Here is a 26,993-nt window from a genome sequence, read left to right as displayed (position 1 = left end):
ACTCACATTCATAAACAGGTATGTCTTGCCAATAAACAGCTGAGCGGTTTTGCAGCTTGGGTCATGACAATGTGATACTTGTTTCTGCTTTGGGACAAGTGGTGCCTCACATTCTGTTCCGTCCATCCGTAAGGCTCTCAGCTCAGGATGCCAAGACGGACCTAGGCTGCGTTCTTAGCGTTTCCCTCTCCTTCATAAGTGGTCTTCTGAGTTTTGAGATGGCGCGTGTGTGCCTGTGTGTGTGTGCATTTGTGTGTGTTTAAGGGAAACAAGTAATCTGTACACATCATTTCTGTCCATGGGAATGGACTGAAAGGACATTCTCCATCATGTACTGGAATGTCTATTATAGTACTGCTTGTAATAGTGAAAAATGGAAATAACCTAAATATCCATCAACAGGTAAGAGGATAAATACATTACAGTATATTCATGCAACCAAGCTTCTACAGCAATGAAAATGAATGGGCTAGAAGTTCATGTATCACCATGCGTCAACCTCAAACGTGTAATATAGGAGCAAAAAGGCTAGTAATTGGAGGACATATGAAATAATGCCATTAATATAGTTTTAAAACCTGCAAAACAATCTTGGGTATTATTTATGTAATACTCACGTGGTAATGGAATAAGGTATAAATGTAGTTGGAAATGATAAACTCCACATTTAAGACAAAGTTACATTTGAATGGTTGCCCCCAAATATAAAATTGAATCTGTAATGTTTTATTTCTTAAAGTGGGTAGCAGGTACACAAGAGTGTATACTAAACATACTGTTTGTATGTCTTAAGTATTTCATGTAAAAACGGTAAAAAAAATACCTATTTATGTTCGTGATAGAAACTTTGGATAACACAGATTAAAAAAAACACTACCCCAGAGATAACTGTTAACATTTTAGTGTATATTCTTTAGACTCTTAAAAACACACTTACATGTGATGCAGCCTTTGCCAAGCTCACTCTGTGACACATCAGTAGGCCAAGGTCAGCACAGGGTGGCCACCTCTCAGGTGAGCAGTAGAACAGAGCACACACCTTATTCATTCTCCCCCAACCCTTTGCCCAGCCCCTGCTTGGGGATGAGAAGACAGGACAAACAGTTCCATTTCTAGGAGTAAGGGAAGGCTGGGAGCCTGTCCTGATATGAGACATCCCCTACCCTGGAAGTCCGGCCTCACTACAGGCTTGTTTCCTGCGGTCTGAGCGAGTCTTCTCTTACAAGCTGTGGCCCTGGAAGACTTCCAGGAAGATCTCCACTGGAGCCAGTGCTCCCCTCTCCCAGGGCTGTGTATTTAAAGAAACTTGCTGCTGGAGGTTCATAAGGGCCCTGGAGAACAACCAGAAGTTAGAGATGAAATGAATGGCACCTGTGTGATTGGAAGGCCGTGGTACCCTCCTCTCCATGGGTGGGGGCTCTACCACTGCCTGGGAGGGGGAGCTGATGCCTGCGTCAGATACAGCAATATCAGGGGACAGGGGGCCTGGGGGGCGGGGAGCAGGTTCTGAAGTGGTGGATGTTGGGGAAGGCGCTTCTGAGCAGTGGGTGAAGTCCGCTTAGGAAGAGTGGACCGAGTCCCCTAGCAGGGTTTCCAGTTTTGCAAGCTGCTCCCCATTTCCCCTTTGCCATTTGAGAAATGAAATACAGCTGGGGCCCCTGAGCTTTACTGGCCTGCATTCGTTCTCTGCCCTCCCAGTTCACAAGTTCATGATTGCTCTGCTGGATGCTAAGCATCAGGATATTTGCTTTTCTGCCTGTGGTGTTCTTCTAAATCTCACCGTGGATAAAGACAAGCGTGTCATCCTAAAAGAAGGAGGTGGCATTAAAAAGTAAGTTCAAGGCATGGAGTCCTGACTCTGTCAGGATTCAGAGGACATAGTTTTCCGGGGAGCTTAGGTCCCTCTCCTCATTTCTCCCAGGCAGAGGTATTTCAACATTTGAAAGTGCCAAGCTAGGGCTAAAGAGGGGATTTAGGTTCCATTGGATGTTTAAAGTAATTCAGAAGTAGGTTATTGCTACTTTAGAGCTGCTTAAATTTGTAGATATGAAATTAATTTTAATAACACTGAATTATATATAATGCATATGAAATATCACAGAAAGTTAAGCGTCATGTTAAAAATATAAAAATTAAAGAGATCCTGTCCTAATAACTTCTTAATTTGACTTTTATTAACTCAGGTTAGTGGATTGTTTAAGGGATTTTGGTCCCACTGATTGGCAGCTGGCCTGCTTGGTGTGCAAAACTTTATGGAACTTCAGTGAAAATATCACCAGTGCTTCGTCATGTTTTGGAGATGAGGCCGCCAACACACTCTTAGTCCTGCTCTCATCGTTTTTAGGTAAGACTCCTGACTGTGAGTCTGTGAGTTTTATCAAAATGAGAAAAATTTTTTTTCTGTGACCTGTATGGATAAAGATTGGTAGGCATTTGGGTAGCTTTGTTTCTATAAGTAACAAGAGCATGTTAAAGATTATTATAATTTGGAGCTCTCTGGAAGAGGCTGAATGTTATTTACAGTGGGATGCAAGGACTTTTAACTCATTGCCTGATGTCCTGATTTCTTCTGTGGCTTTTCCCCCTTGTTTGCATTTTCTGTAAACTGCATAAATAGAAGATCTAGGCATAAATGTACTGCTGTTGTTTAAAAAGTATATAGACGTTGTCATAATTGAGAAAATATGGCTAAAAGCTACTCTGAATTAAGTCACACTTTTCATGAACCCGTACGTTTTGATTAGCATCTATGTTAACTATGGGAGGGAGGGTCTGTGAAACTATGTGACATGACAGTGGGGCCTTACATTGAATGGTGGGAAATCACTGATACAAACCAAAGGAAAGATGAGAGTGTCTTACCTCGAAAAATGTCTATTTTTAGGATAATCTTTTCATCCTGGGTTAGGTCTAACAGCAGTGGTTTGGGTCAGTAAATGAGTTGAGTGTTTAAATAATCTCTTTTCCAAAACGGAGGTGTCCCTACCATTGCCTAGGCACTGTGCTGGATCCGCAAGTTCGTGTGGAAAGACTCGGTTTGACTCAGAGGCTGTGGATTCAAATCCAGCCTCTCTCGGGGGGTGGGGGGGTGTGACTCGACAGGAGAATCTCTCAGAACCTGTCTTTTCGTCTGTAAAATGGGGACGTGATATCCCTGCCCTGTTGCAGGGAGTCGTGAGAATCAAACAAGCATCCTAAGACCACTCCGGGAAGACCAGAAGGCTGTAGTCAGACAATTCTGAGTTAAGGCCTCGCTTTATCATGTACAAGCTTTTAACCTTGGGCTTAACCTCTCTGAGCTTATATTTTCTCATGTCTAAGATGGGGATGATTGATGTCCACTTTGCAGACTTGTAAGGATAATAAATGAGCAGACCTGTACAAAGAACCTGATACAGAGCCTGACACATAGCAAGGCCTCAAATCACGGTTGTGAAAGTGCTTCATAAACGCTGTGTCGTAACAATATGTTATTAAACAGGAACTCGGAACCTGAAGCTATTTGAAAGAATCGGGTGTGCTAGGTTGATGTGAAATTTGCTTTTTTCCAGGTAAATAAAATTTTGCGTAAGAGTAGGAGAAATGAGCATGACTTTAAATCATTGAGGTTCACAGTCTGCTCCGTGCACATGAAGCTTTCTCAGGTTGCCGGGAGCAGAAGCGTGCTCAGCTTGCCTTAATTCAGTTCTCAGCTGTGGCAGAACATGGCAATCAGCTGTGGAATTAAAAAACAAAAACAACAACAAAAAAACACTTGTCTTGGCCCCATCCCCAGGAATTGATTCAGGAGCTCTGGGTGGGAGGCTGATTATCTGCATCATTAAAAAGTTCCACAGGTGAGACTGCTCTTCAGGCAGCACTGAGAACCTCTGCCCTGGTTAATGAAGGAGTTGAAGGAGAGGATGTCCGGGAAAGAAGGAAGCCGGGAGACAAGCGCATCGCCCAGAGCCTGCTGGACAGGCACTCAGGACCAGGAAGGTTGTTCCAGGTGGAAGCAGAGACCCCGAGCCGCACCCTCAGTAGCGGGCGTCATCTGCTCCACCCTGCTGAGACCCAGCCGTGCTCTGTCTCAGCTCTTGTAGGAAAAGTCCTTCCTCCCCCTCGTTCCCTCCAGGCTCCTGCATGGCCATGGCTTCAGCTGCCTCGAGGCTGCTTCTTGCCGCGCTCCGTGAGTGGGACTCTGTCTCCTCTGTTGTTGGCATGACTTTCTGTGTCCCATTGGGGAGATGTGACTGGTTCTGTGAGTCACTCTCCTGGGGTGTCGGGCTTCTGTGCCTCAGGCAGCAGCTGCCTCGACCACAGGCTGTCTGTGGGTTCCTTTGGCACCTCAGTCTGGGGCAGTCAATGATATATAACAAAATGGTGGGGCCGTGTGGCACCTTGAAGGGATGTGGGCATGGCCGGCTGCGCAGCAGGGGGCAGCACACTGGGGGGACACTCGACTGTAATGGGCTTGTTCCTACCTCTTCCCACCCCCAACCTTCCCTACAGCCGGGTTGGGCTTCTCATGCTAGTAACCTTGTACCTTTGCTCGTGCCGTATCCCTTACCTACCTGGCCCAATGCTGCTGGTCCTTGCAGGCCCTTCCCATGAGCTTTTCAAGCCCACGGTCATAGGAAGTCTATACTACTTACATAGCAATTAATCATGAGCTGTGTAACTTGTTCTGTATTATTGTTTTGTAACTTTTCTCTTTTTTCCCCACTCCAGTGGAGCCACTTTAGGGGAAGGATATTGCCTTGTGCAAAGCAGGTTCTTGATGCTTGTGGATTAACTGACAATAGTGGTTATCTTTAATAGTGCTGTATACTTTTAAAAGCACGTTCATTCTATCCTTGTAAGATCTCTCTAAGGTAATCAGCTAGGTGACAGATGAGGTAGGTAGGTCTAGGAGGGTTAGGTGACTTGTCTAAGATCATACTGTAGCAAGGCCAGGGCTCTTCATCAGAAAGTAAACATCTAGCCCCTGTGTTTCTCTGCTGTTCCATTACATAGTGTACCCTTACCCTACCGCACCGTGGAGGGCACAGAGGCGTGGGTAACAAAAATCAGCATAGTCCGTCAGGAAGCCAGGTCATCACACTGTGGAGGACCGGCTGCTTGCTGGCTCTTCTCTCCACAGTGTGGGCATCAGACCCTTACTTCTGACAGGGTTGTAGCTGTGTCTGGCCAGTTGGGTGGCACCAGGTGAAACTGATGCATGAGTGAGAGTATACTTAAATTTCAATTCTTTTAAAAAAAATAGCTAAAAAACAGGCCATTTTGAAAACAGGACGAGCCGTTAAATCACAAAAGTCCCACGTGGAAGTGTGAGCACTGTTTTTTAGAAATAATGGGAGGGCAATTGATAAAGCAATGTAATAAGTTAACCAGCTTTTTCTTGATGGGGAACTGGAAAAAGAAAGTAATGGTCCTCAATGCGGTTGGGATGTTGACAGTCTTTTAGGAAAGTGGCTTAAAAAGAATGTTTTCTGAAACTTCCTGATGTACCGCAGCTGCTTCTTATAAACTCATTAGCAATGTGTTTATCTTGAAGTTCTTAAGTGATGTGCCCTGGCACACTCGTCTACTGTGAGCTTCTCTCAGGGTTGCCTGAAAATGGTGATCAGTGTGTGCAGTTTGTTAGTGTGAATGTAAACAACACTAGGTTATTTTACGTTCGTCTGTGGTATGTGGAACTTAGCACCTAGGTTATATGACAGGGTAGAGGGGGACCCAGTGTTCAAGTTAGAGGATCACATCACCAAGCCCATGCCAAAGAGCCATCAGGTGCTTCTGGAACTTGTGAGGACTGTGCCTTATAATAGTCACAACAATAATCAAACCCTCAATAGCCACCTGGTGCTGAACAGCAAGCTAGGAAATGGTGCAGTGAGTAGGGGAAGCTTTTATTGATGCTGCAGGATCCTTCAGCTGTAATAGGTAGAGATTGTGTTATAATGGTCACTGACAAACTTGTTTTGAGTCCTTTAATCCTTTCTAATATCTTACCTAAAATTCTAGTATTTGGAAGTATGTTGTGCACAAAGAAAGCTTAAGAATAATTGGTTATCTAAATCAGCACTTTTCACACAGTGACCAGCATCTTTAAAAAATGAAGTAGCAAAGAAACAGAATATCAGAATGTAGTACATGGGGCTTCCCTGGTGGCGCAGTGGTTGAGAATCCGCCTGCCAATGTAGGGGACACGGGTTCGATCCCTGGTGCAGGAAGATCCCACATGCCGCAGAGCAACTAAGCCCGTGAGCCACAACTACTGAGCCCACGTGCCACAACTGCTGAAGCCCGTGCGCCTGGAGCCTGTGCTTCACAAGAGAAGCCACCGCAATGAGTAGCCCCCGCTCACCGCAACTAGAGAAAGACCACACACAGCAACAAAGACCCAACGCAGCCAAAAATAAATAAATATATTAAAATATATATACATAGTACATGTAGTAATATATAAATAAGTAAAATAAGTAAAGTAAAAATAAGTATTCTATTGTGAAACATTTGCTATTTGTATATGAATATTTAAGTGTGTGTATATAGTCATCATGTAATATGGACTTCTTAGGTCACAGTAAAAAGAAGTTTGAAAATCATAGACCTAAATTTTTCTTGAATTAGCCTCTGCTATTCTTTGCAGTACAAGTTCCAAAATTTAATACCTAGTGCAATATGACACATTTTATGCATTTGCTGTATTTACTTTGAAACTTGAGACTGCTTTTATCTTACCTATAGGTATTTGGCCACTTTTGTTATCTTGCCTAACCCAATTTACAATTAATAGAGTCTGAGTGTAGATTAACTAATTATATGCTAAGCCTCAAGAAAAGTAACATAGTCTTGACATTAGATTAAAAAACCCCAAAACACCAAAATAGTGACTTGGCTAAAACCATCAAATCCAACCAAAAGCCCTGGGCAGAGGAGAGGACTGTGGGGTGCTTGGGCAACCCTCAGCCTTAAGCTGCTTGGGAAAGAAGGGCATGAAACAAGAGAATTCATTTTTTTAAATTTTTATTTATTTATTTATTTATGGCTGTGTTGGGTCTTCGTTTCTGTGCGAGGGCTTTCTCTAGTTGCGGCAAGCGGGGGCCACTCTTCATCGCGGTGCGCCGGCCTCTCACTATCGCGGCCTCTCTTGTTGCGGAGCACAGGCTCCAGACGCGCAGGCTCAGTAGTTGTGGCTCACGGGCCCAGTTGCTCCGCGGCATGTGGGATCTTCCCAGACCAGGGCCCGAACCCGTGTCCCCTGCATTGGCAGGCAGATTCTCAACCACTGCGCCACCAGGGAAGCCCGAGAATTCATTTTTAATGAAAGTTTAGTGCTCAGAAAATCTGGAGAAGAGTGAGCAGGAAGAAGATCTAGAAATTCAAAAGCACTCAGAGTCTCACAGACTCCTTTTGCTTGGAAGTAGCCCAATGGGAAGGACTTTGAAGGCATTGAACACCATCTGTATTCTCTTCCTCTCAAGGCCCTGATTATCAAATGGGTGGGGAGAGACAGGTTTACTCACAGGGGTCTCCATGGAGAGCCTTGCTGAAGTGCGTGTGTCTGCCCAGAACTTATCTCGGAGCTGCATAGCTGTCCACTTGGCTGGAGGGGAGGAGGGTAAGGTACAGACTGGGATTCCAGACTTATCTTACCCTGGGTGGTGACACTAACACCAACAGTGCCAAAGTACACCCTGTGTACTGAAAATATTCAGGGTAGAAAATTTGATGTAAACACTAATGAAGCATTTTATGGTAGGATTTTAATTGGCCTTATGAAAAAAGTTTGCGAATTATGCAAGTAGTAATATTTGTGGTCACTTTAGGACTTAGTGGTTACCACTTAAGAAGGCCTCAGACCTAGGAAGTAGCAGAGCAACCTTCTGACTGGCAGGCCAGTGCATTGTCCTGAAGTCCTTCACATGGGGTCCAATATAAACAAAGAAAAATGCAGTGGCAGGTCGGTGCAGAAACCTCAGTAGCCATTTGTCTTCCTACTTGGGTTGGATATACTTATGACATTCACAGAATTCAGAGTGCCCTTGGATTAAGAAGAAAATCAAGGTTGTAATATTGGATTTTTTTTTTACAAGTGCTTTTCTGCATTATCCATGGACTCACTTGGGATTCTGATACTCTTTAGTATTCTCAGTCTCCCACTTTTCACTTTTATTGGTGAGAGCATAAGGTGGCAGGGGGAGGGGTTGTCTTTTCAAAGAAGTATGTCCGGCCTGCTCTGAAATGAGCAACTTGATTTTCAGTCAAGTTTACAGTGTCAAATTCAACTGTGCTACTTTCCCCAAAGATTTCCTAACTTCTTTTGTATCTGTTAACCACTGAAGTAATTAACTTTTCTAATGTGCAGATGAGGAAATAAACTATTAATACTTTGTTTATTCTGAGAAATTGTGATCTGACTTTTGGATGTAGACTTACATGTAAACGTTAGGGATAAATTGAAGTAAGAGCTCAAGTCAATCTAGGATTTTTTTTTTTTTTGAGAAGATTATTATCTTTTTTAAATTAAGAGACTAACCTATACTTATTTAAAATTTTTTGTAAAGAACAGAAAAGAGTTAAAGAATTACTCCCATGAAAAAAAGCCTTGCTGGAATTAGAGATGACCCAGGATGAGTTTAACTCATGCCATCAAAAATTAAACTTTATTCAGTAGGATTATGTTTCTAAATAATTGCTGTAATGTTAATTTTTCTGATACAGATGAAGAACTAGCACTGAATGGGAGTTTTGACCAAGACCTAAAAAACTATCACAAACTCCATTGGGAAACAGAATTCAAACCGGTGGCACAGCAGCTTCTAAACCGAATTCAGAGTCATCACACCTTCCTGGAACCCCTGCCTGTTCCTTCTTTCTAACATGATGCAGATAAACAACAGAAACAGGAAGTCAGGTCTCCTTCATTCTTAAGAAGTGGCAACATATGTGAACTTTTTTTCGGTATTAACAAATATTGAAAGTTTTTCAGGTACTGATTTTAGTGAGTAGTCTTAGTATTTTAAAAGAAATAAGCATTTCTTCTTGTTAGATATTATGGAAAAATGAATATACATGTTGTACTTTCTGCTATGAGAAATGTAAGATGAAAATATATGCATGGGATTTCTAAGTAAATGACTTTTTCTTCTATTCTCTATTAAATAATTTAGTTTTAGTCTTAAAATCCTGACTTAACAATTCTAGAATTTAAGTGCTTGTCAGTTGAGTAAATGAACTGTGCAATGAAGACTGTTAGGTTTTGTGTATAGAAAGAATGGTGGTCAACACTATTAGGAATACATTACTACATAAGCATCTGCACTAATTCTTACAGCATCTAATAATAATTTTCTGGTTAGGTACCAGTATTTTTCTCGTTGTCATATTAAGAGAAGGGGTAAGCAGAAACGTTTAGAGAAGATTGCTAGGGGCCATCTACTCTTTACTAAATAAGTAAAATAGATGGAAAAAGGAGTATTTTACCTTTTTATTTTCATTTGAAGTAAAATGAGTAGACCAGACAGTTCTTCTACTTATAACTCTCTGTGACTAGGGAGGTGATATAATGTACTAGAAAGAGTGTAGGCTTAAGTGTATGGCATATCTCAGTTTGAATCCTAGCTCTCTCCTGCTTGGGCCTTGGGCAAGTAACTTGACTTTTTTAGCTTCAGCTGTAAAATGGCATTAATATCTATTTTAATATCGTGTAGTTTAGGAAAAAAAACCAAAATGGGCAAATTGTCCAGTACAGTGACTGATGTATAGTAGGTGCTCAATAAATTATGATGGTAATTAGTTTATTAGTTTGCCACTCTTTGTAGGATAAGTTTGGCCTTTGAATAAATGATAAAAACCAAAGAAATTGAGATAACCGTTGTTATCCCATATTAGCCAAAGGCGATTTGGAAATAAAAGTAGATTTACTACTCTGTAGGGTGAGAGATGAGCCATTAATAACCAAAAAGCTCATCTCTCACGCTAACAAAATACCAAGACTAATGGGATGAAGGCAGGCATCCCAGACTAGATGGGCTCTTAAAATCTATTAGAAAAAAACCTAAATTTCCAGGAACAAATAGACTTACCAAGGGCTCCTCTAGTTTGGGGCTCATCCCTGGTTGGGGCTCAGCAAAATCCTCTGGAGACACTCACCTTATCCTTAAGTCTTTCATCCATAATTGTATGCTAGTAGATTCACTCCAATAGTTGAAATCATTTTTAAAAAGTCTGACAGGCTAATCTCTCAAAAACATTTAAAGATCTAAGTCTTTATTTTAACCATAGCAGGCTATATATTCTACTTTCAGTGAAAAAGATAAAACTCTCTTTCCCCTAAAATAGCACCCTCTGTATTTATAACTAATATAATAACTCATAGTGGAATACCACTGTACCTGTTCTCCATATTATACTCAGACTCATGTGCAAGCTGGACCATTTGGAACCATCTACCTGCCTTAAAAAAAAAATTATGGTGAAAAACACATAAAATTTACCATCTTAACTATTTTTTTTTAATTTAAAAAGAAAATTTTTTTGGGGGGTGGTGTGCTGTGTGGCATGTAGGATCTTAGTTCCCCAACCAGGGGTTGAACCCACATCCCCTGTGGAGGAAGTGTGGAGTCTTAACCACTAGACCGCCAGGGAAGTCCCCATCTTAACTATTTTTAAATGTACAGTTCAGTAGTGTTAAGTTTATACACATTGTTCTGCAACAGTTCTCCAGAACTTTTTCATCTTGCAAAACTAAAACTCTATAATCCATTAAACAACTCTCCATTTCCTCCTCTCCCCAGGCCCTAGAAACCACCATTCTACTTTGCTTCCATGAATTTGATTTGACTAGTTTAGATATTTCATACAGCATTTGTCTTTTTGTGACTGGCTTATTTTACTTAGCCATAAGGTCCTCAAAGTTCATCCATGTTGTGGCATGTGATGGGATTTCCTTCCTTTTTAAGGCTGAATAATATTTCCTTGTATGTGTATATCACACTTTTTTGTCCATTCATTCATCAAAGGACATTTGGGTTGCTTCTCAGGGCTATTGTGAATAATGCAACTATGAACATGGGTGTGTAAATACATCTTTGAGATCCTGCTTTCAATTCCTTTGGGTGTATACCCAGAAACGGAATTACTGGATCATATAGTAGTAATATTTTTAATTTTTTGAGGAATCTCTATACTGATTTCCACAGAGGCTGCGCCATTTCACATCACCAACAGTGCACAAGGGTTCCCATTTCTTTACATCTTCTCCAAAACTTGCCATTTTCTGTTTTTTGTTTGTTTGTTTTGTTTTTGGTTTTTGGGTTTTTTTGATAGTAGCCATCCTAATGGTTGTGAAATGGTATCTCATTGTGGTTTTGATTTGCATTTCTCTAATAATTAGTGATATTGAGTATCTTTTCATATGGTTTTTGGCCACATATATCATCTTTGGAGAAATGTCTATTCAAGTCCTTTGCCCATTTTTATTTATTTATTTTGAAAAATAATTATTTTAAAATTTTTATTGAAATATAGTTGATTTACAATGTTGTGTTAGTTTCAGGATTACAGCAAAGTGATTCAGATATATATATATAATACACACACACACACACACATACATACATTTGTTAGATTCATTTTCAGTATAGGTTATTACAAGATACTGAGTACAGTTCCCTGTGCTATACAGTAGGTCCTTGTTATCTATTTTATATGTAGTAGTGTGTATATGTTAATCCCAAACTCCTAAGTTATCCCTCTCCCACCCCACTTTCCCCTTTGGTAAGCATAAGTTTGCTTTCTGTGTCTGTGAGTCTATATCTGTTTGTAAGTAAGTTCATTCATATCATTTTTTTAGATTCCACATATAAGTAGGTGATATCATTATATTTATCTTTGTCTGACTTACTTCACTTAGTGTGATAATCTCTAGGTCCATCCATGTTGCTGTAAATGGCATTATTTCATTCTTTTTTATGACTGAGTAATATTCCATTGTGTATATATACCACATCTTCTTTTTCCATTCATCTGTCAGCGGATACTTAGGTTGCTTCCATATCTTGGATATTGTAAATAGTGCTGCTATGAACATTGGGGTGAGTGTATCTTTTTGAATTATAGCTTTCTCCAAATATATGCCCAGGAGTGGGATTGCTGGGTCATATGGTAGCTCTATTTTTAGTTTTTTTAAGGAACCTCCATACTGTTCTCCATAGTGGCTGCACCAATTTACATTCCCACCAACAGTGTAGGAGGGTTCCCTTTTCTCCACATCCTCTCCAGCATTTATTATTTGTACACTTTTTGATGATGGCCATTCTGATCGGAGTGAGGTGATACCTCATTGTAGTTTTGATTTGCATTTCTCTAATAATTAGTGATATTGAGCATCTTTTCATGTGCCTATTGGCCATCTGTATGTCTTCTTTGGAGAAATGTCTGTTTAGATCTTCTGCCCATTTTTTGATTGGACTGTTTATTTTTTTGATATTAAGGTGTATGAGCTGTTTGTATATTTTGGAAATTAATCTCTTGTCGGTCACATTTGCAAGTATTTTCTCCCATCCTGTAGGTTGTCTTTTTGTTTTGTTTATGATTTCCTTTGCTGTGCAAAAGCTTTTAAGTTTAATTAGGTCCTGTTTGTTTATTTTGGTTTTTATTTCCATTACTCTAAGAGAGGGATCCAAAAAACTATTGCTGTGATTTATGGTAAAGAGTGTTCTGCCTAAGTTTTCCTGTAGAAGTTTTATAGTATCCGGTCTTACATTTAGGTCTGACAGTAGGTCTTTAATCCATTTTGAGTTTATTTTTGTATATGGTATTAGAGAATGTTCTAATTTCATTCTTTTACATGTATCTGTCCAGTTTTCCCAGCACCACTTGTTGAAGAGACCGTCTCTTCTCCACTGTATATTCTTGCCTCCTTTGTCATATGTTAATTGACCGTAGATGTGTGGGTTTATTTCTGGGCTTTCCATTGATCTGTTCCATTGATCTATATGCCTGTTTTTGTGCCTGTACCATACTGTTTTGATTAATGTAGCTTTGTAGTATAGTCTGAAGTCAGGGAGTGTGATTCCTCCAGCTCCATTTTTCTTTCTCAAGATGGCTTCAGCTCTTGGGGTCTTTTGTGTTCACATACAAATTTTAAAAAATTTTGTTCTAGTTCTGTGAAAAATGTAATTTGACAGGGATTGCATTGAATCTATAGATTGCCTTGGATCGTATGGTCATTTTAATAATATTGATTCTTTCAACCCAAGAACATGGTATATCTTTCCATCTGTTTGTGTCATCTTCAGTTTCTTTCATCAGCATCTTATAGTTTATGGAGTACATGGTCTTATAGTTTATGGTCTTGTACTTTGACAGAGAAAGCAAAAGCTTTACAGACAAGCAAAAGCTAAAAGAATTCAACACCACCAAACCAGCTTTACAACAAATGCTAAAGGAACTTCTTTAGACAGAGAAGAAAAGACCACATCTAGAAACAAGAAAATTATGAAATGGAAAAGCTCACCGGTAAAGGCAAACATACAGTAAAGATAGGAAATCATCCACACACAAACTAGTAGGGAAGTTAAAAGACAAAAGTAGTAAAATCATCTGTATCCACAATAAGCGGTTAAGAGATGTGCAAAACAATTAGATGTAAAATATATCAAAACCAGTAATCATGAGGGGAGGAGAGTACAAATGCAACTATTTAAAATGTATTTGAAACTAAGAGATCAGCAACTAAGACAATCATGTATATATACAGACTGCTATACCAAAACCTCATGGTAACCACAAATCAAAAATCTATACACACAAAAAAGAAAAAGGAATCAAAGCATAACACTAAAGATAGTCATCAAATAACAAGAGAAGAGGACAAAAGAAGAAGGAAAGAAAAAAGGCCTACAAAAACAAATCCAAAACAATTAACAAAATGGCAGTAAAAACATTCATAATGATAATTACCTTAAATGTAAATTGATTAAATGCTCCAACCAAAAGACATAGACTAGCTGAATGGATACAAAAACAAGAACCATATATATGCTGTCTACAAGAGAGCCACTTCAGATCTAGAGACACATACAGGCTGAAAGTAAGAAGATGGAAAAAGGTATTCCATGCAAATGGAAATGAAAAGAAAGCTAGAGTAGCAATACTTATATCAGACAAAACAGACTTTAAAATAAAGACTGTTACAAGAGACAAAGAAGGACACTACATAATGATCAAGGGATCAATCTAAGAAGAAGATATAACAATTGTAAATATATATGCACCCAACCTAGGGGCACCTCAATATATAAGGCATATGTTAACAGATATAAAAGGAGAAACTGACAGTAACACAATAGTGGGGGACTTTAACACCCCACTTATATCAAGGGACAGAAAATCAGTAAGCACAGGCCTTATATGACACATTATACCAGATGGACTTAACTGATTAATTTATAGAGCATTTTGTCTGAAAGCAGCAGAATACACATTCTTTTCAAGTGCACATGGAACATTCTCCAGGATAGATCACATACTCAGCCACAAAGCAGGCCTTGGTCAATTTAAGAAAATTGAAATTATATCAAGCATCTTTTCTGACCACAACACTATGAGATTAGAAATCAGCTACAAGGGAAAAACTGTCAAAAACTCAACCATGCGGAAGCTAAACAATATGCTGCTGAACAACCAATCGATCACTGAGTAAATCAAAGAGGAAATAAAAAAATGCCTGGAGACAGATGACAATGAAAACATGATGATCCAAAACCTATGGGATGCAGCAAAAGCAGTTCTAAGAGGGAAGTGTATAGCAATACAAGCTTACCTCAAGAAACAAGAAAAATCTCAAACAACCTAACCTTACACCTAAAGCAACTAGATAAAGAACAAACAAAACCCAAAGTTAGTAGAAGGAAAGAAATCATTAAGATCAGAGCAGAAATAAATGAAATAGAGACACACACACACAAAAATATCAATGAAACTAAAAGCTGGCTCTTTGAAAAGATAAACAAAATTGATAAACCTTTAGCCAGACTCACCAAGAATAAAAAGAGGGCCCAAATCAATAAAATCAGAAATGAAAAAGAAGTTACAACAGACTCCACAGAAATACCATACCACAGAATACCAGAAGGACCATAAGAGACTACTATGAGTAACTCTACACCAATAAAATGGACAACCTAGAAGAAATGGACAAATTCTTAGAAAGGTAGTCTCCCAAGACTGAACGAGGAAGAAATAGAAAACATGAACAGATCAATTACCAGTACTGACATTGAATCAGCATCAGCATGAATTTTAAGACTTCCAATAAACAAAAGTCCAGGACCAGATGGCTTCACAGGTGAATTCTACCAAACATTTAGAGAAGAGTTAACACCTATTCTTCTGAAACTATTCCAAAAAATTGCAGAGGACAGAACACTTCCAAACTCACTCTTTTTGCCCAGCATCACCCTGATGACAGACAAAGATATCACAAAAAAGAAAACTACAGGCCGATATCACTGACAAACATAGATGCAAAAATCCTCAACAAAATACGAGCAAACTGACTCCAACAATACATTAAAAGGATCATACACCATGATCAAGTGGGTTTTATCCCAGGGATGCAAGGATTTTTCAATATCTGCAAATCAATCAGTGTGATACACCACATTAACAAACTGAAGAATAAAAATCATATGATCATCTCAATAGATGCAGAAAAAGCTTGTGATAAAATTCAACATCCATTTATAATAAAAACTCTCCAGAAAGTGGGCACAGAGGGAACATACTTCAACGTAACAAAGGCCATATATGACAAACCCACAGCTAACATCATACTCAACAGTAAAAATCTGAAAGCATTTCCTCTAAGATCAGGAACAAGGAAAGGATGCCCACTCTCACCACTTTTATTCAACATAGTTTTGGAAGTCCTCATCATAGCAATCAGAGAAGAAAAAGAATTAAAAGGAATCCAAATTGGAAAAGAAGTAGTATGATTATCACTGTTTGCAGATGACATGATACTATACATAGAAAATCCTAGATGCCAGCAGAAAACTACTAGACCTCATCAATAAATTCAGTAAATTTGCAGGATACAAAATTAATATACAGAAATCTGTTGCTTTTCCATACACTGACAATGAAATATCAGACAAAGAAGTTAAGGAAACAATCCCATTTACGATCGCATCAAAAAGAATAATATACCTAGGACTAAACCTACCTAAGGAGGCAAAAGACCTGTACTCTGAAAACTATAAGATGCCCATTTTTTAATCAGGCTATTTGTGGGGTTTTTTTGGTTTGTTTTATTGTTTTTTGGTGGTAGTTGTTGAGTTAAAGGAGTTATTTATATATTCTGGATATTAAGCCTTTGTCAGATACATGATTTACAAATATTTTCTCCCATTCTGTAGGTTACCTTTTTACTGTTGATTGTGCCCTTTGATGCACAGAAGTAAGTTTGATGTAGTTCCATTTGTCTATATTTTCTGTTGCCTTTTGGTCTTATGTCGAATAAATCATTGCCAAATCCAGTGTCCTGAAGCTTTGTCCCCTATGTTTTCTTCTAGGAGTTTTAAAGTTTTAGTTTTTACATTTAGGTCTTTAATCCATTTTAGTTTTTGTGTATGGTTGTAAGGTAAATGTCTAACTTCATTTTTTTTGCATGTGGATATCCAATTTTTCCAGAACCATTTGTTGAAAAGACAGTCCTTTCCTCATCGAATGGTCCTTTTCCATTTATTTGTGTCTCCTTTAGTTTTTTATAGTAATGTTTTGTAGTTTTCGGTGTCAAGTCTTTAAACTCCTTTGGTTAAATTTATTTCTAAGTATTTTATTCTTTTTGATGCTATTATAAATGGAATTGTTGCCTTAGTTTCCTTATTAGATTGCTCATTGTTAGTGTATAAAAATGCAACTGATTTTGTGTGTTGATTTTGTATCTTGCAACTTTGCTGAATATTTTAGTTCCAACAGGTTTTTAAATTTAATTTTTTATTGTGTGTGTGTGTGTGTGTGAGGGGGGAATCTTTAGGGTTTTCTATATATAAGATCATGTCATTTGCAAACAGAGATAATTTTACATTTCCTTTCTAATTGGGACATCTTTTTCTTGCCTAATTGCTCTGGCTAGGACTTCTGGTACTATGAGTGGTGCGAGTAGGCATCCTTGTTTTGTTCCTGATCTTAGAGGAAAAGCTTTGTCTTTCACAGAATATGATGTTAGCTATGGGCTTTTCACATATGGCCTTTATTACATTGAGATCGTTTCATTCTACTCCTAGTTTGTTGAGTATTTTTTATCACGAAAGGGTGTTGAATTATGCCAAATGATTTTTCTGCATCAATTGATATGATCATGTGTTTTTCCCCCCTTCATTCTGTTAACATGGTGTATTACACTGATCAATTTTTATATGTTGAATCATCCTTGCATTTCAGGAATATATCTTCATTTTTTAAATGTGCTATTGAATTCTCTTTACTAGTATTAAGGATTTTTGCAACAGTATTCATCAGCGATATTGGTCTGTAGTTTTCTTGTAGCCGCTTTGTCTGGCTTTGGTTTCAAGGTAGTGCTGACCTCACAGAATGAGTTTGGAAGTGTTCCCTCTTCAATTTTTTGGATGAGTTTGGTGTTGACTCTTCTTTAAATGTTTGGTATAATTTTTCCGTGAAACCATTTGGTCCTGGGCTTTGTTGAGAGTTTTTGATTACTGATTCCAATCTCCATACTAGTTATAGGTCTGTTCAGATTTTCTGTTTCTTCATGATTCAGTCTTGGTAGGTTGTATGTTTCTAAGTTATCCAGTTTGTGTATTGGGTTGGCCAAAAGTTTCATTCGTTTTTTTCCATAAGATGACTCTAGTAGCACTTAGTTGTTTTTAACGTCATTCGAAACAATTTTATTAGATTGTATGTGACAGCTCTCATATCGGCATGCATTTAAAAAAAGACTTATCAAAATTGGTGAATTTTTGTGTAGCCATTTTAATGTTGAAGATGGAAGAAAAAACAACATTTTCGGCATATTATGCTTTATTATTTCAAGAAAGGTAAAAACACAACTGAAACGCACAAAAAGATTTGTGCACTTTATAGAGAAGGTGCTGTGACTGATTGAATGTGTCAGAAGTTGTTTGCGAAGTTTCGTGCTGGAGATTTCTCGCTGGACGATGCTCCACGGTCGGGTAGACCAGTTGAAGTTGATAGCGATCAAATTGAAACAGTAATTGAGAACAATGAATGTTATACCTGGTGGGAGATAGCCGACATACTCAAAATATCCAGATCAAGCACTGAAAATCATTTGCACCAGCTTGGTTATGTGAATTGCTTTGATGTTTGGGTTCCACATGAGTTAAGCGAAAAAAACCTTCTTGACCATATTTCTGCATGTGATTCTCTGCTGAAATGTGATGAAAACATTCTGTTTTTAGAACAAATTGTGACAGGCAATGAAAAGTGGATACTGTACAACAATGTGTAACAGAAGAGATCATGAGGCAAGTGAAATGAACCACCACCAACCACACCAAAGGCTGGTCTTCATCCAAAGAAGGTGATGTTGTGTATATGGTGGGATTGGAAGGGAGTCCTCTATTATGAGCTCCTTCCAGAAAACCAAACGATTAATTCCAACAAGTACTGCTCCCAACTAAACCAACTGAAAGCGTCACTTGACGAAAAGCGTCCAGAATTAGGCAACAGGAAACGCGTAATCTTCCATCAGGATAACGCAAGACTGCATGTTTCTTTGATGCCCAGGCAAAAACTGTTACAGCTTGGCTGGGAAGTTCTGATTCGTCTGCTGTATTCACCAGACATTGCACCTTTGGACTTCCATTTATTTTGCTCTTTACAAAATTCTCTTAATGGAAAAAATTTCAATTTTTTGAAATTTTGGACTCTAAAAGGCACCTGGAACAGTTCTTTGCTCAAAAAGATAAAAGTTGGGCTTCCCTGGTGGCACAGTGGTTAAGAATCCGCCTGCCAATGCAGGGGACACGGGATCGAGCCCTGGTCCGGGAAGATCCCACATGCTGCGGAGCAGCGAAGCCCGTGTGCCACAACTACTGAGCCTGCGCTCTAGAGCCTGCGAGCCACAACTACTGAAGCCCACACGCCTAGAGCCCGCGCTCTGCAACAAGAGAAGCCACCGCAATGAGAAGCCTGTGCACCGCAATGAAGAGTAGCCCCCCCTCGCCACAACTAGAGAAAGCCCACACACAGCAACAAAGACCCAACTCAGCCAAAAATAAATAAATAAATAAATAATTTAAAAAATATATTAAAAAAAGATTACAAAGTTTTGGGAAGATGGAATTATGAAGTTGCCTGAAAAATGGCAGAAGGAAGTGGAACAAAAGGGTGAGTACGGGCTTCCCTGGTGGCGCAGTGGTTGAGAATCTGCCTGCCAATGCAGGGGACACGGGTTCGAGCCCTGATCTGGGAAGATCCCACATGCCGTGGAGCAACTAGGCCCGTGAGCCACAACTACTGAGCCTGCGCGTCTGGAGCCTGTGTTCTGCAAGAGAGGCCGTGATAGTGAGGGGCCCGTGCACCGCGATGAAGAGTGGCCCCCACTTGCCGCAACTAGAGAAAAGCCCTCGCACAGAAACAAAGACCCACACAGCCAAAAATAAATTAAAAAAAAAAAAAGGGTGAATACATGGTTCAATAAAGTTCTTGGTAAAAATGAAAAATGTGTCTTTTATTTTTACTTAAAAAACCGAAGGCACTTTTTGGCCCACCCAATACATAATAGTCTCTATCCTTTTTTTTTTTTACATTGGTTGTTAATGTCCCATTTTTCATTTCTGATTTTATATATTTGATTCTTCTTTTTTTCTTAATCCAGTTAAAGGTTTGTCAATTTTGTTGATCTTTTCAAACAGCTCTGTTTTGTTGTTGTTGTTTCTATTGTTTTCTGTTGTCTGTTTTATTTACCTCTGCTCTATGTTTCCTTCCTTCTGCTAGCTCTGGGTTTGGATTGTTCTTTGTCTAGTTCCTTGATGTGTGAAGTTAGGTTGTTGATTTGAGATCTTTTTTGCTTTTTTAATGTAAGAGTTTGTAGCTCTAAACTTCCCTCTTAGTACTGCATCCATAAGTTTTGGTGTGTTCTGTTTTTAATTTATCTCGAGATATTTTCTAATTCCATTTGTGATTTCTCCTTTGCAATGGCTTTTTAAGAATGTGTTGTTTAATTTCTCCATACTTGTGGGCTTTCCAGTTTTTCTTTCTGCAATCGATTACTAGTTTCATTCCATTATGATCAGAAAAGATACTTTGTATGATTTCAATCTTTTAAATTTGTTAAGACTTGTTTTGTGGCTTAATATGTGGTCAGTCCTGGAGAATGTTCCATGTGCACTTGAGAAGAATGTATATTCTTCTGTTGTTTAAGTGTTCTGTATATGTCTGATAGATCCAACTAATCTATAGTGTTGTTCAAGTCCTCTGTTTCCTTATTTATCTTCTGTTGGTTCTATTCATTTTTGGAAGTGGGTATTGAATCTCCTACTATTATTGTGTTGCTATTTCTCTATTCAATTCTATTAACATTTGCTTCATATATTTAGGTATTTGGTGCCTATATGTTTATAATTGTTATAGCTTCCTGGTGAATTGACCCTTTTGTCTGATATTCATATAGTCACCTCTGCTCTCTTTTGGTTACCATTTGCATGGAATATCTTTTACCAGCCTTTCACTCTCAGTCTATATGTGTCCTTAGATCTAAAGTTAGTTTCTTATAGACAGCATATAGTTGAATCCTCTTTTTTATTTTATCCATTTGGCCAATCTATGTCTTTTGATTGGGGGATTCAATCCATTTACATTTGATGTAATTACTGACAGGGAAGGACTTACTATTGCCATTTTGTTAATTGTTTTCTGCAAGTTTTGTAGCTTTTTTGTACCTCATTTCCCCTCTTCCTCCTTTGTGTTTCATTGACTTTTTTTTTTTTTGTAGTGACATGCTTTGATTTCCTTCTCACTTCTTTCTGTGTAAATTCTAAAGAGATTTTCTTCGTGGTTACCATGGGGATTATGTTTAAAAATGTTAAAGTTATAAGAATATTTTAAGCTGATTAGAACTTGATTTGCATACAAAACTCCATTCCTTTACAGTTCTGCCCACTCCCCACTGTTATTGATGTCCCCCTAACTCCCTTAGGCTCTCTTCACTTTTCTTCACTTCTCTTTTTGTCCCTCTGACTTGATAATATCAAATAACCTCCAAGGTTATTAATAGTAACTCCAAAGTTATTGATAATATCAGTAACTCTTCAAGGTCACTGATTAATTCTTCTCTCTGATCAAATCTCCGGTTGAACTCTAGTTTTTTTTCCCTTAATTCAGTTATTGTATTCTTCAGCTCCAGAATTTGATTCTTCTTTATTCTGTCTCTTTAGTGACATTCTCATTTTGTTCATGCATCATTTTCCTGGTTTGCCAGTCTTGTTCTTTTTTAGTTCATTGAGCATCTTTAAGACAACTGTTTACAATTCTTTGTTAGGTAAATCAGATTTCCGCATTGCTTTAGGGTTGGTTTCTCTAGATTTGTTTCTTAGATTTTGCCACATTCTTCTGTTTATTTATATATCTTGTGAACTTTGTTGAGATTTGGGCATTTGAAAAATAGCGACTTCCAGGGACGTATCTTCTTTGGGCATGTGTGTATGCTTTTATTCCAAGATATATATCTGCTTTTAACTGTCTTAATTTCCCTAAGAGGCTTGTCTCTTTCTTCTCAGGAGCTTCCTGTTCCAATTTCTGTTTTATTCCTGGCTGTACTCTCTTGGATCTCCTGCACCTGCCTACAGAACTGTAGACTCCCTGCTGCTCTAATGCACCTCTATGCTCACTTCTGTCTTCAGTGGCCCACAACCAGCATCCAAACCATGCTACCACTCCCACTAGTGCTCCAAGTCAGGTGAGACAGAATTCAGTCCCTCAAACAGCCCCCAGACAAGCCTGAATATTGGGCACAAGTTCACCTTTTTCCTTTCTGTCCCGAGGGAGGAGCCACGAATTGGGGGTTTCCTCTCAATTGCATCATGCTGTGCCAGGCAAAGGGAAGGGCTAGGACAAGCAAAATGCCCCAAATTTTCTTACACCTTTTGGCACAGCCTTCTCCTGGTTTTGTGTTTGCCTGAGCTATAGCTTCCCAAGGGGTTTCTAGAGTTCTCACAATGTATTTTGGTCCTTATATTGTTGTTAGCTCAGTGTCTCCATGGGGAACAAGGACCTGGAGCTTCATTGGTGATGTCACTCACCATCTACCTGCCTTTTGCTTTCCCTTGATATTCACTAGTCACAAATATGTGACAAAATCTGAGTATCTTAATGAGTGAAATGTGCTTGGAAAACATGCTTATCCAACAAGTTTTATTTATTTACTTATCTACCAATGGTCTGTTATCAAAATAATTTGAAATAGGTAAACCATTAGAAGAATTAAAAATCTCTTAACTCTTAAATGAATTTTAAGTTAAAAATATCACCACTATTTATATGAAGTTAATAACTGTGGTAAATACATAAATGTTTAGAATTTAATCTCATTCTTATAGTAAGAGATACTGAATTAAGTTTCACCTAATAAATAAGTTCCCCAATTTTTACCAAAAAACTGATTTAAAAATTGAATCTTGGAAACCTCAACCAGAAATCTATTCATGATTATTTAAGAAAAAAAATTCCTCTTGTGGGGGAGAGTTTTGGTATTCCATAGTGTATTCTATTTTACCATCCCCAATTATTTTGGAAACTATTAGTTTCAAAGATTATAGTGACATTAGAAATCCTATTGTTTAGTTTTGAGAAAACATTGAGTAATAAGAAACACCTGTTAAATGGGAGGTACTGAAACATTAACTTTGTATCACAGGCATGCCTTTATTACTTTAGGTATAAGCACACTTTTTTACTCATTAAAATTTCGAATCATGATTTGTAAGTAGTTTATAAGCTTCAGTGAAAGAAGATAATGAATTCAGTTTATCTTGTTTTGTGATCATCCTACTACTGATTAGAACCTCTATGAGAAATTTTGTATTTTCAAGAGCAAGTGCAAAGAACAAAGAGCAGCAGCAGAATGAGTAAAAATTTAACTAAATCCAGTGCAACTTTACTTGTTGGATTCACCTGTATTGCTATGATGAAAAAACCCAGCAGCAGACAGAAAAGGGCAGAGGCATGATGCAACTTCAGTGGGTAAGACCATTTGTATATTATTGTAAGCTGACTAGAAATGGGCTTATATATTTCTTTAAATATATTGAAGATAATTTTTATCTAAGGTGATAGCCTTATCTTCTCAGTAGGGTGTACAGCCGTGAAGGTAAGTACATCACCTCCATTCAAAACTGTGCCTCCCATCCCACACTATAAATTTATAGGCACTAGATGGAGCTCAATAAATGTTTCGATGAGTAAGAGAGTTATTACGACAGCTTTGATTAAATTTAGAGCTATTTCTAATTGTTTGACAGTGTCATTTTTTGTTCTGTAGTGGCTCCCTAATTAGCCACCTCAGTTCAAAATGGACAAGGCATGGGGCTGTACCAGTTATTTCCAAAATAAAACTTCTTAATATCTTTCAAAGTGACTTCAAGAGTGCCATTTAATAGTCTCTCATCTGATTACAGAATTATTTAAGTGTGATGGCTAATGAAAAAGTCAAAAGAAACAGAATAGTTACCGATTGTGAAGTCATGACTTTTTAAGAGACTGAGACAGCAAAAAAAATTGGAGAAAAATTATTCTTTATTGAAAAATACCAATAATACTGACAGACTTCAAAAGCAATTCACGCCTCCAGAATACCAAGTACTTAATACATTTTTTTCAACCCTGTTTGCATTTCAAACAAAGCTAGCATTTTTGTAAATCAAATTTGATAACCTGACTAAATATATTTTCCAGCTTTATTATTTAAGGAGCTGTACAACCTCTGAAGTGGGGACCATAAGGTGGGCAGGAGCAGAGGGGCAGAATGCACCTGGGACTGCGCAGCAGTCTACAGCAATATTTCTCATAACTTTGGTGCTGGAAACAAAAATATTGTACAAGACAGCTGCCCTCCAGTGTCAGAGAATCTTGGGAAACAGCATATTAAAAGGTAGCCAGCTTTTCTTATAATTTACACACTTTCATTTAAGATTGCTTTTTGAAGAAAATCTTTAAGAATGCCACTGTAATTTAATATCATCCAATAACTCTGAATTAAAAAACTATATGAAAGAAATGAGCTGTTACCATCATAATGGTCTTTGCCGAGCTGTGAGTAATTTTAGATGCAAAAAAAATTAACACATATGCAAGTTTAATTTGAAACCACAAAAATTATGTATGTAGGCTCAGATAGTAGCAGTGTTCACTTTATTACTAATAGCTTAACTGGAACAGCCACTCTATTCATTCCACCAGCAGGAATAGCAGCACCAATATCTAAAATTCTTTATGTATCAGTATAAAAGCTTACATCATTATCAAAGTCCCATTCTTTGCATGCTCCAATTGTTATTTTTTTAACATAAAAGCAACAGGATTTTGAGAGTTACTATTTGCTGTATTAAAAGTTATACAGCATCTTGTACTGTCAAAAAGCAAAATACTGTGAACAGCAGCCCTTCTTCACAGCTCTAAACTTGAAGCTGCCAAGCCCTCACTGCTTGTGCCAGCAGTGGCATTTCCACAGTAAAATAGCAGAAACTAAAGGAATCATGGCACAATGGATTTCTGAATTCTTTTATCTACCATTGGTCCTGGGGCTTAGTACCTTCCCCTTGTAGGACTATATATCTGCTGATCGTTCATCTTCTTTAATGGAGGAAAGGCATCAGGTCATATAGCGGGTAATGGCTCTCAGAGCATAAAGGAGTTCTGCTTGCATCCTAGCTTCTATAAGAAGCAGATTAACATGAACCTGAATATAAAACACATTATCATTTAAGATAGGGTTCAATGAGGATATATGTATACATATAACTGATTCACTTTCTTATACAGCAGAAACACAACATTGTAAAGCAATTATACTCCAATAAAGATGCAAAAAAAAAAAAGAGAGGGTTATAAACATTCACAATCAGTTTCAGTGCATCTAATAAACACCAGAAATGTTTTCTGTGTGCCACTGAATAACATCAGTTTCTCAAAACAAAAGCTGTCTGAGCTGTTACCATCATAATGGTCTTTGCTGAGCTGTGAGGACCAGCTTTTTTGGATAGATGTTTTGAGCTTATATTTATATTCGATCACATCTCTTCTTGAAGGTTTGTCTCTTCTTGAAGGTTTGTTAGAATAACAACTTCCCCGCCAAATCATCATTCACAAACACCCTCTTCTTTCTCCTAAGCAGTTACAGTGATGCCAGCACTTTGAGGAGAGGCCAGCACACCTGTTCTCCCTGTCTTTATTCTTTTACTTTAAACCATAATGAGGTTCCCCCTTCCAAGGGGTATCTGAGACAGCTGATCTGGAATGTTCTTCTCTGGGTCGGTAGAGGTGATAGAAGGGGTTTGAGACCCATTAGATTAGGTGAAGGAGAATAAGGATCACTGCTAAGTTAGAGTAAACACAATAGGTACTTACCTTCTCAGAGTGCTTGAACTGCCTCCAGAAGCTATCATACATTCTTTTGGTAACCTTTTCAGGAGTGCAAACAACAGTTTTGATATAAACTTTAAAGCTACGATCCAATAGCTGGTTAATTTCACCATAGTCATAGTCATCATATCTGTTAAAAGACAATGTGAGAATTACTATATTTTTGATGTATAGTCTGTTTTCTTCTTATGGAAGTACAGACATCAATAGTAAATGCTGTATTATTTATTTCCCCCTCTTTGTGTAGGTAGCTGTCCCCCAAAATGACAGCTTTACAATGTTTCATTGGGGGTGGATGAATGAGTATACAGGGGTAAGAAACAGAGAAGTTAGATGAACAAAAAAATTGCCAGTGCCCAAGCAACAGTATATATTTACAATCATGAATAAGCAACCACACTGAGGAACAAATTCTGGAAACAAAGTTTGAGTATTGCTGATATTAAGAAATTAACAAATTAATCAGACAATAATACCTATTGATACTATTACATGATATACAAATTATAATCTATTTGTGTAAATAAATATTTTTTCTTATGTTTCCAGGAGTTCTTGGGGTCAGATGAGAAAAAAGGGGGGAGAGGTGTCTGAGAGGAAAGAATCAGTGTCTACACTTAGGAAAGGCTAAGCCAAGATGGTCGTAGGCACCAATGTCTCCTCTGCCCCACTGGCAGATAGTTCCTAGAACTGAAGTCTCCTATTTGGTTTTTAGTAGAAAAGGAAGAAAGCTCTTGTAAAGCGGGTCCTATATAACCATTCAGGAGTCTAAAGTCATAGCCTGGCTACTGATAAAGTGAAGAAGCAAGAGAAAGTCTGACTTTACAGCTAAAATAATCAGAAAGTACCACAGCATGGTTGTTTGTGTATGTTAGAAGGTGGTTTATGATGGCTGTGTTTCCTATGTAGCATAATAAATGGGGCTGAATACCTAACAGGATATGAAAGTTTTGTATTTTGATGAAGTATCATGGGAGTAGGTACTCTTTAGAAGGGTACTGTAAGAGTTCTAAGTTCCATGAAGGTAGAAGTATGAGGGTGTCAGGAGATAAAAGATGATACAAAGGGAAAAGATACCATAAATGTTCAGAGACAAACTTTGCCTCTTCCTCTATGCTCTTGGACCAGCTTGCTTGCTCTCCTCTTCCCTGGAGGCATCTGTTATTTAACTCTTGTCAGCATTCCTAACTCTCCCTCCTGCTTAGCTAGGCAAGAGAAAACACACCAAGCTGCAAAAAATCAAGTTTTTGAAGCACAAAATGCATAAAAATAAGCTATTGGGGAGGGGATGGTTTTGAGTATGTTAATGTATGTCTGTGCATATGTGTTCCAAACACCTGAATAATTTAGGCTAAAGGAAAATACCTCTTCATAAACAT

General features: G+C 38.2%; 2 protein-coding genes and 1 long non-coding RNA gene across 7 annotated transcripts in view; 1 reads left to right on the top strand and 2 right to left on the bottom strand.

Annotated features, from left to right (window-relative positions):
* ARMC2 (armadillo repeat containing 2) overlaps window positions 1–26,993 on the top strand; it is a 286,480-nt gene that overhangs the window by 184,525 nt on the left and 74,962 nt on the right. For 2 of the 3 annotated variants that reach the window (XM_082404735.1, XM_082404737.1), the window contains 2 exons: window positions 1,699–1,831; window positions 2,184–2,344. In XM_082404735.1, coding sequence (XP_082260861.1) covers window positions 1,699–1,831; window positions 2,184–2,344 — 294 coding nt within the window. Of the gene's footprint in view, window positions 1–1,698; window positions 1,832–2,183; window positions 2,345–8,706; window positions 8,975–23,066; window positions 23,218–23,651; window positions 24,251–26,993 lie in introns of those variants that run through there. The other variant, XM_082404736.1, reaches the window with a different exon arrangement.
* On the bottom strand, window positions 359–18,441 carry LOC309634644. Its single transcript, XR_014248277.1, has 2 exons — window positions 10,380–18,441; window positions 359–1,331 (listed from the first exon to the last, which is right to left on the bottom strand). It is a non-coding gene; the product is annotated as an uncharacterized lncRNA (long non-coding RNA).
* SESN1 (sestrin 1) overlaps window positions 23,752–26,993 on the bottom strand; it is a 108,989-nt gene continuing 105,747 nt past the window's right edge. For all 3 annotated transcript variants that reach the window (XM_082404785.1, XM_082404786.1, XM_082404787.1), the window contains 2 exons: window positions 25,600–25,744; window positions 23,752–24,931 (listed from right to left, as the gene is read on the bottom strand). In XM_082404785.1, coding sequence (XP_082260911.1) covers window positions 24,845–24,931; window positions 25,600–25,744 — 232 coding nt within the window. In that variant the 3' untranslated portion in view covers window positions 23,752–24,844. The remainder of the gene's footprint in view (window positions 24,932–25,599; window positions 25,745–26,993) is intronic.

Source organism: Balaenoptera borealis (genome assembly GCF_965194805.1).
Source record: "Balaenoptera borealis genome assembly, chromosome: 9".
Classification (NCBI taxonomy): Eukaryota; Metazoa; Chordata; class Mammalia; order Artiodactyla; family Balaenopteridae; genus Balaenoptera; species Balaenoptera borealis.
Note: the sequence above shows the minus strand (reverse complement) of the source record. Positions and strands in the feature narration are given on the sequence as shown.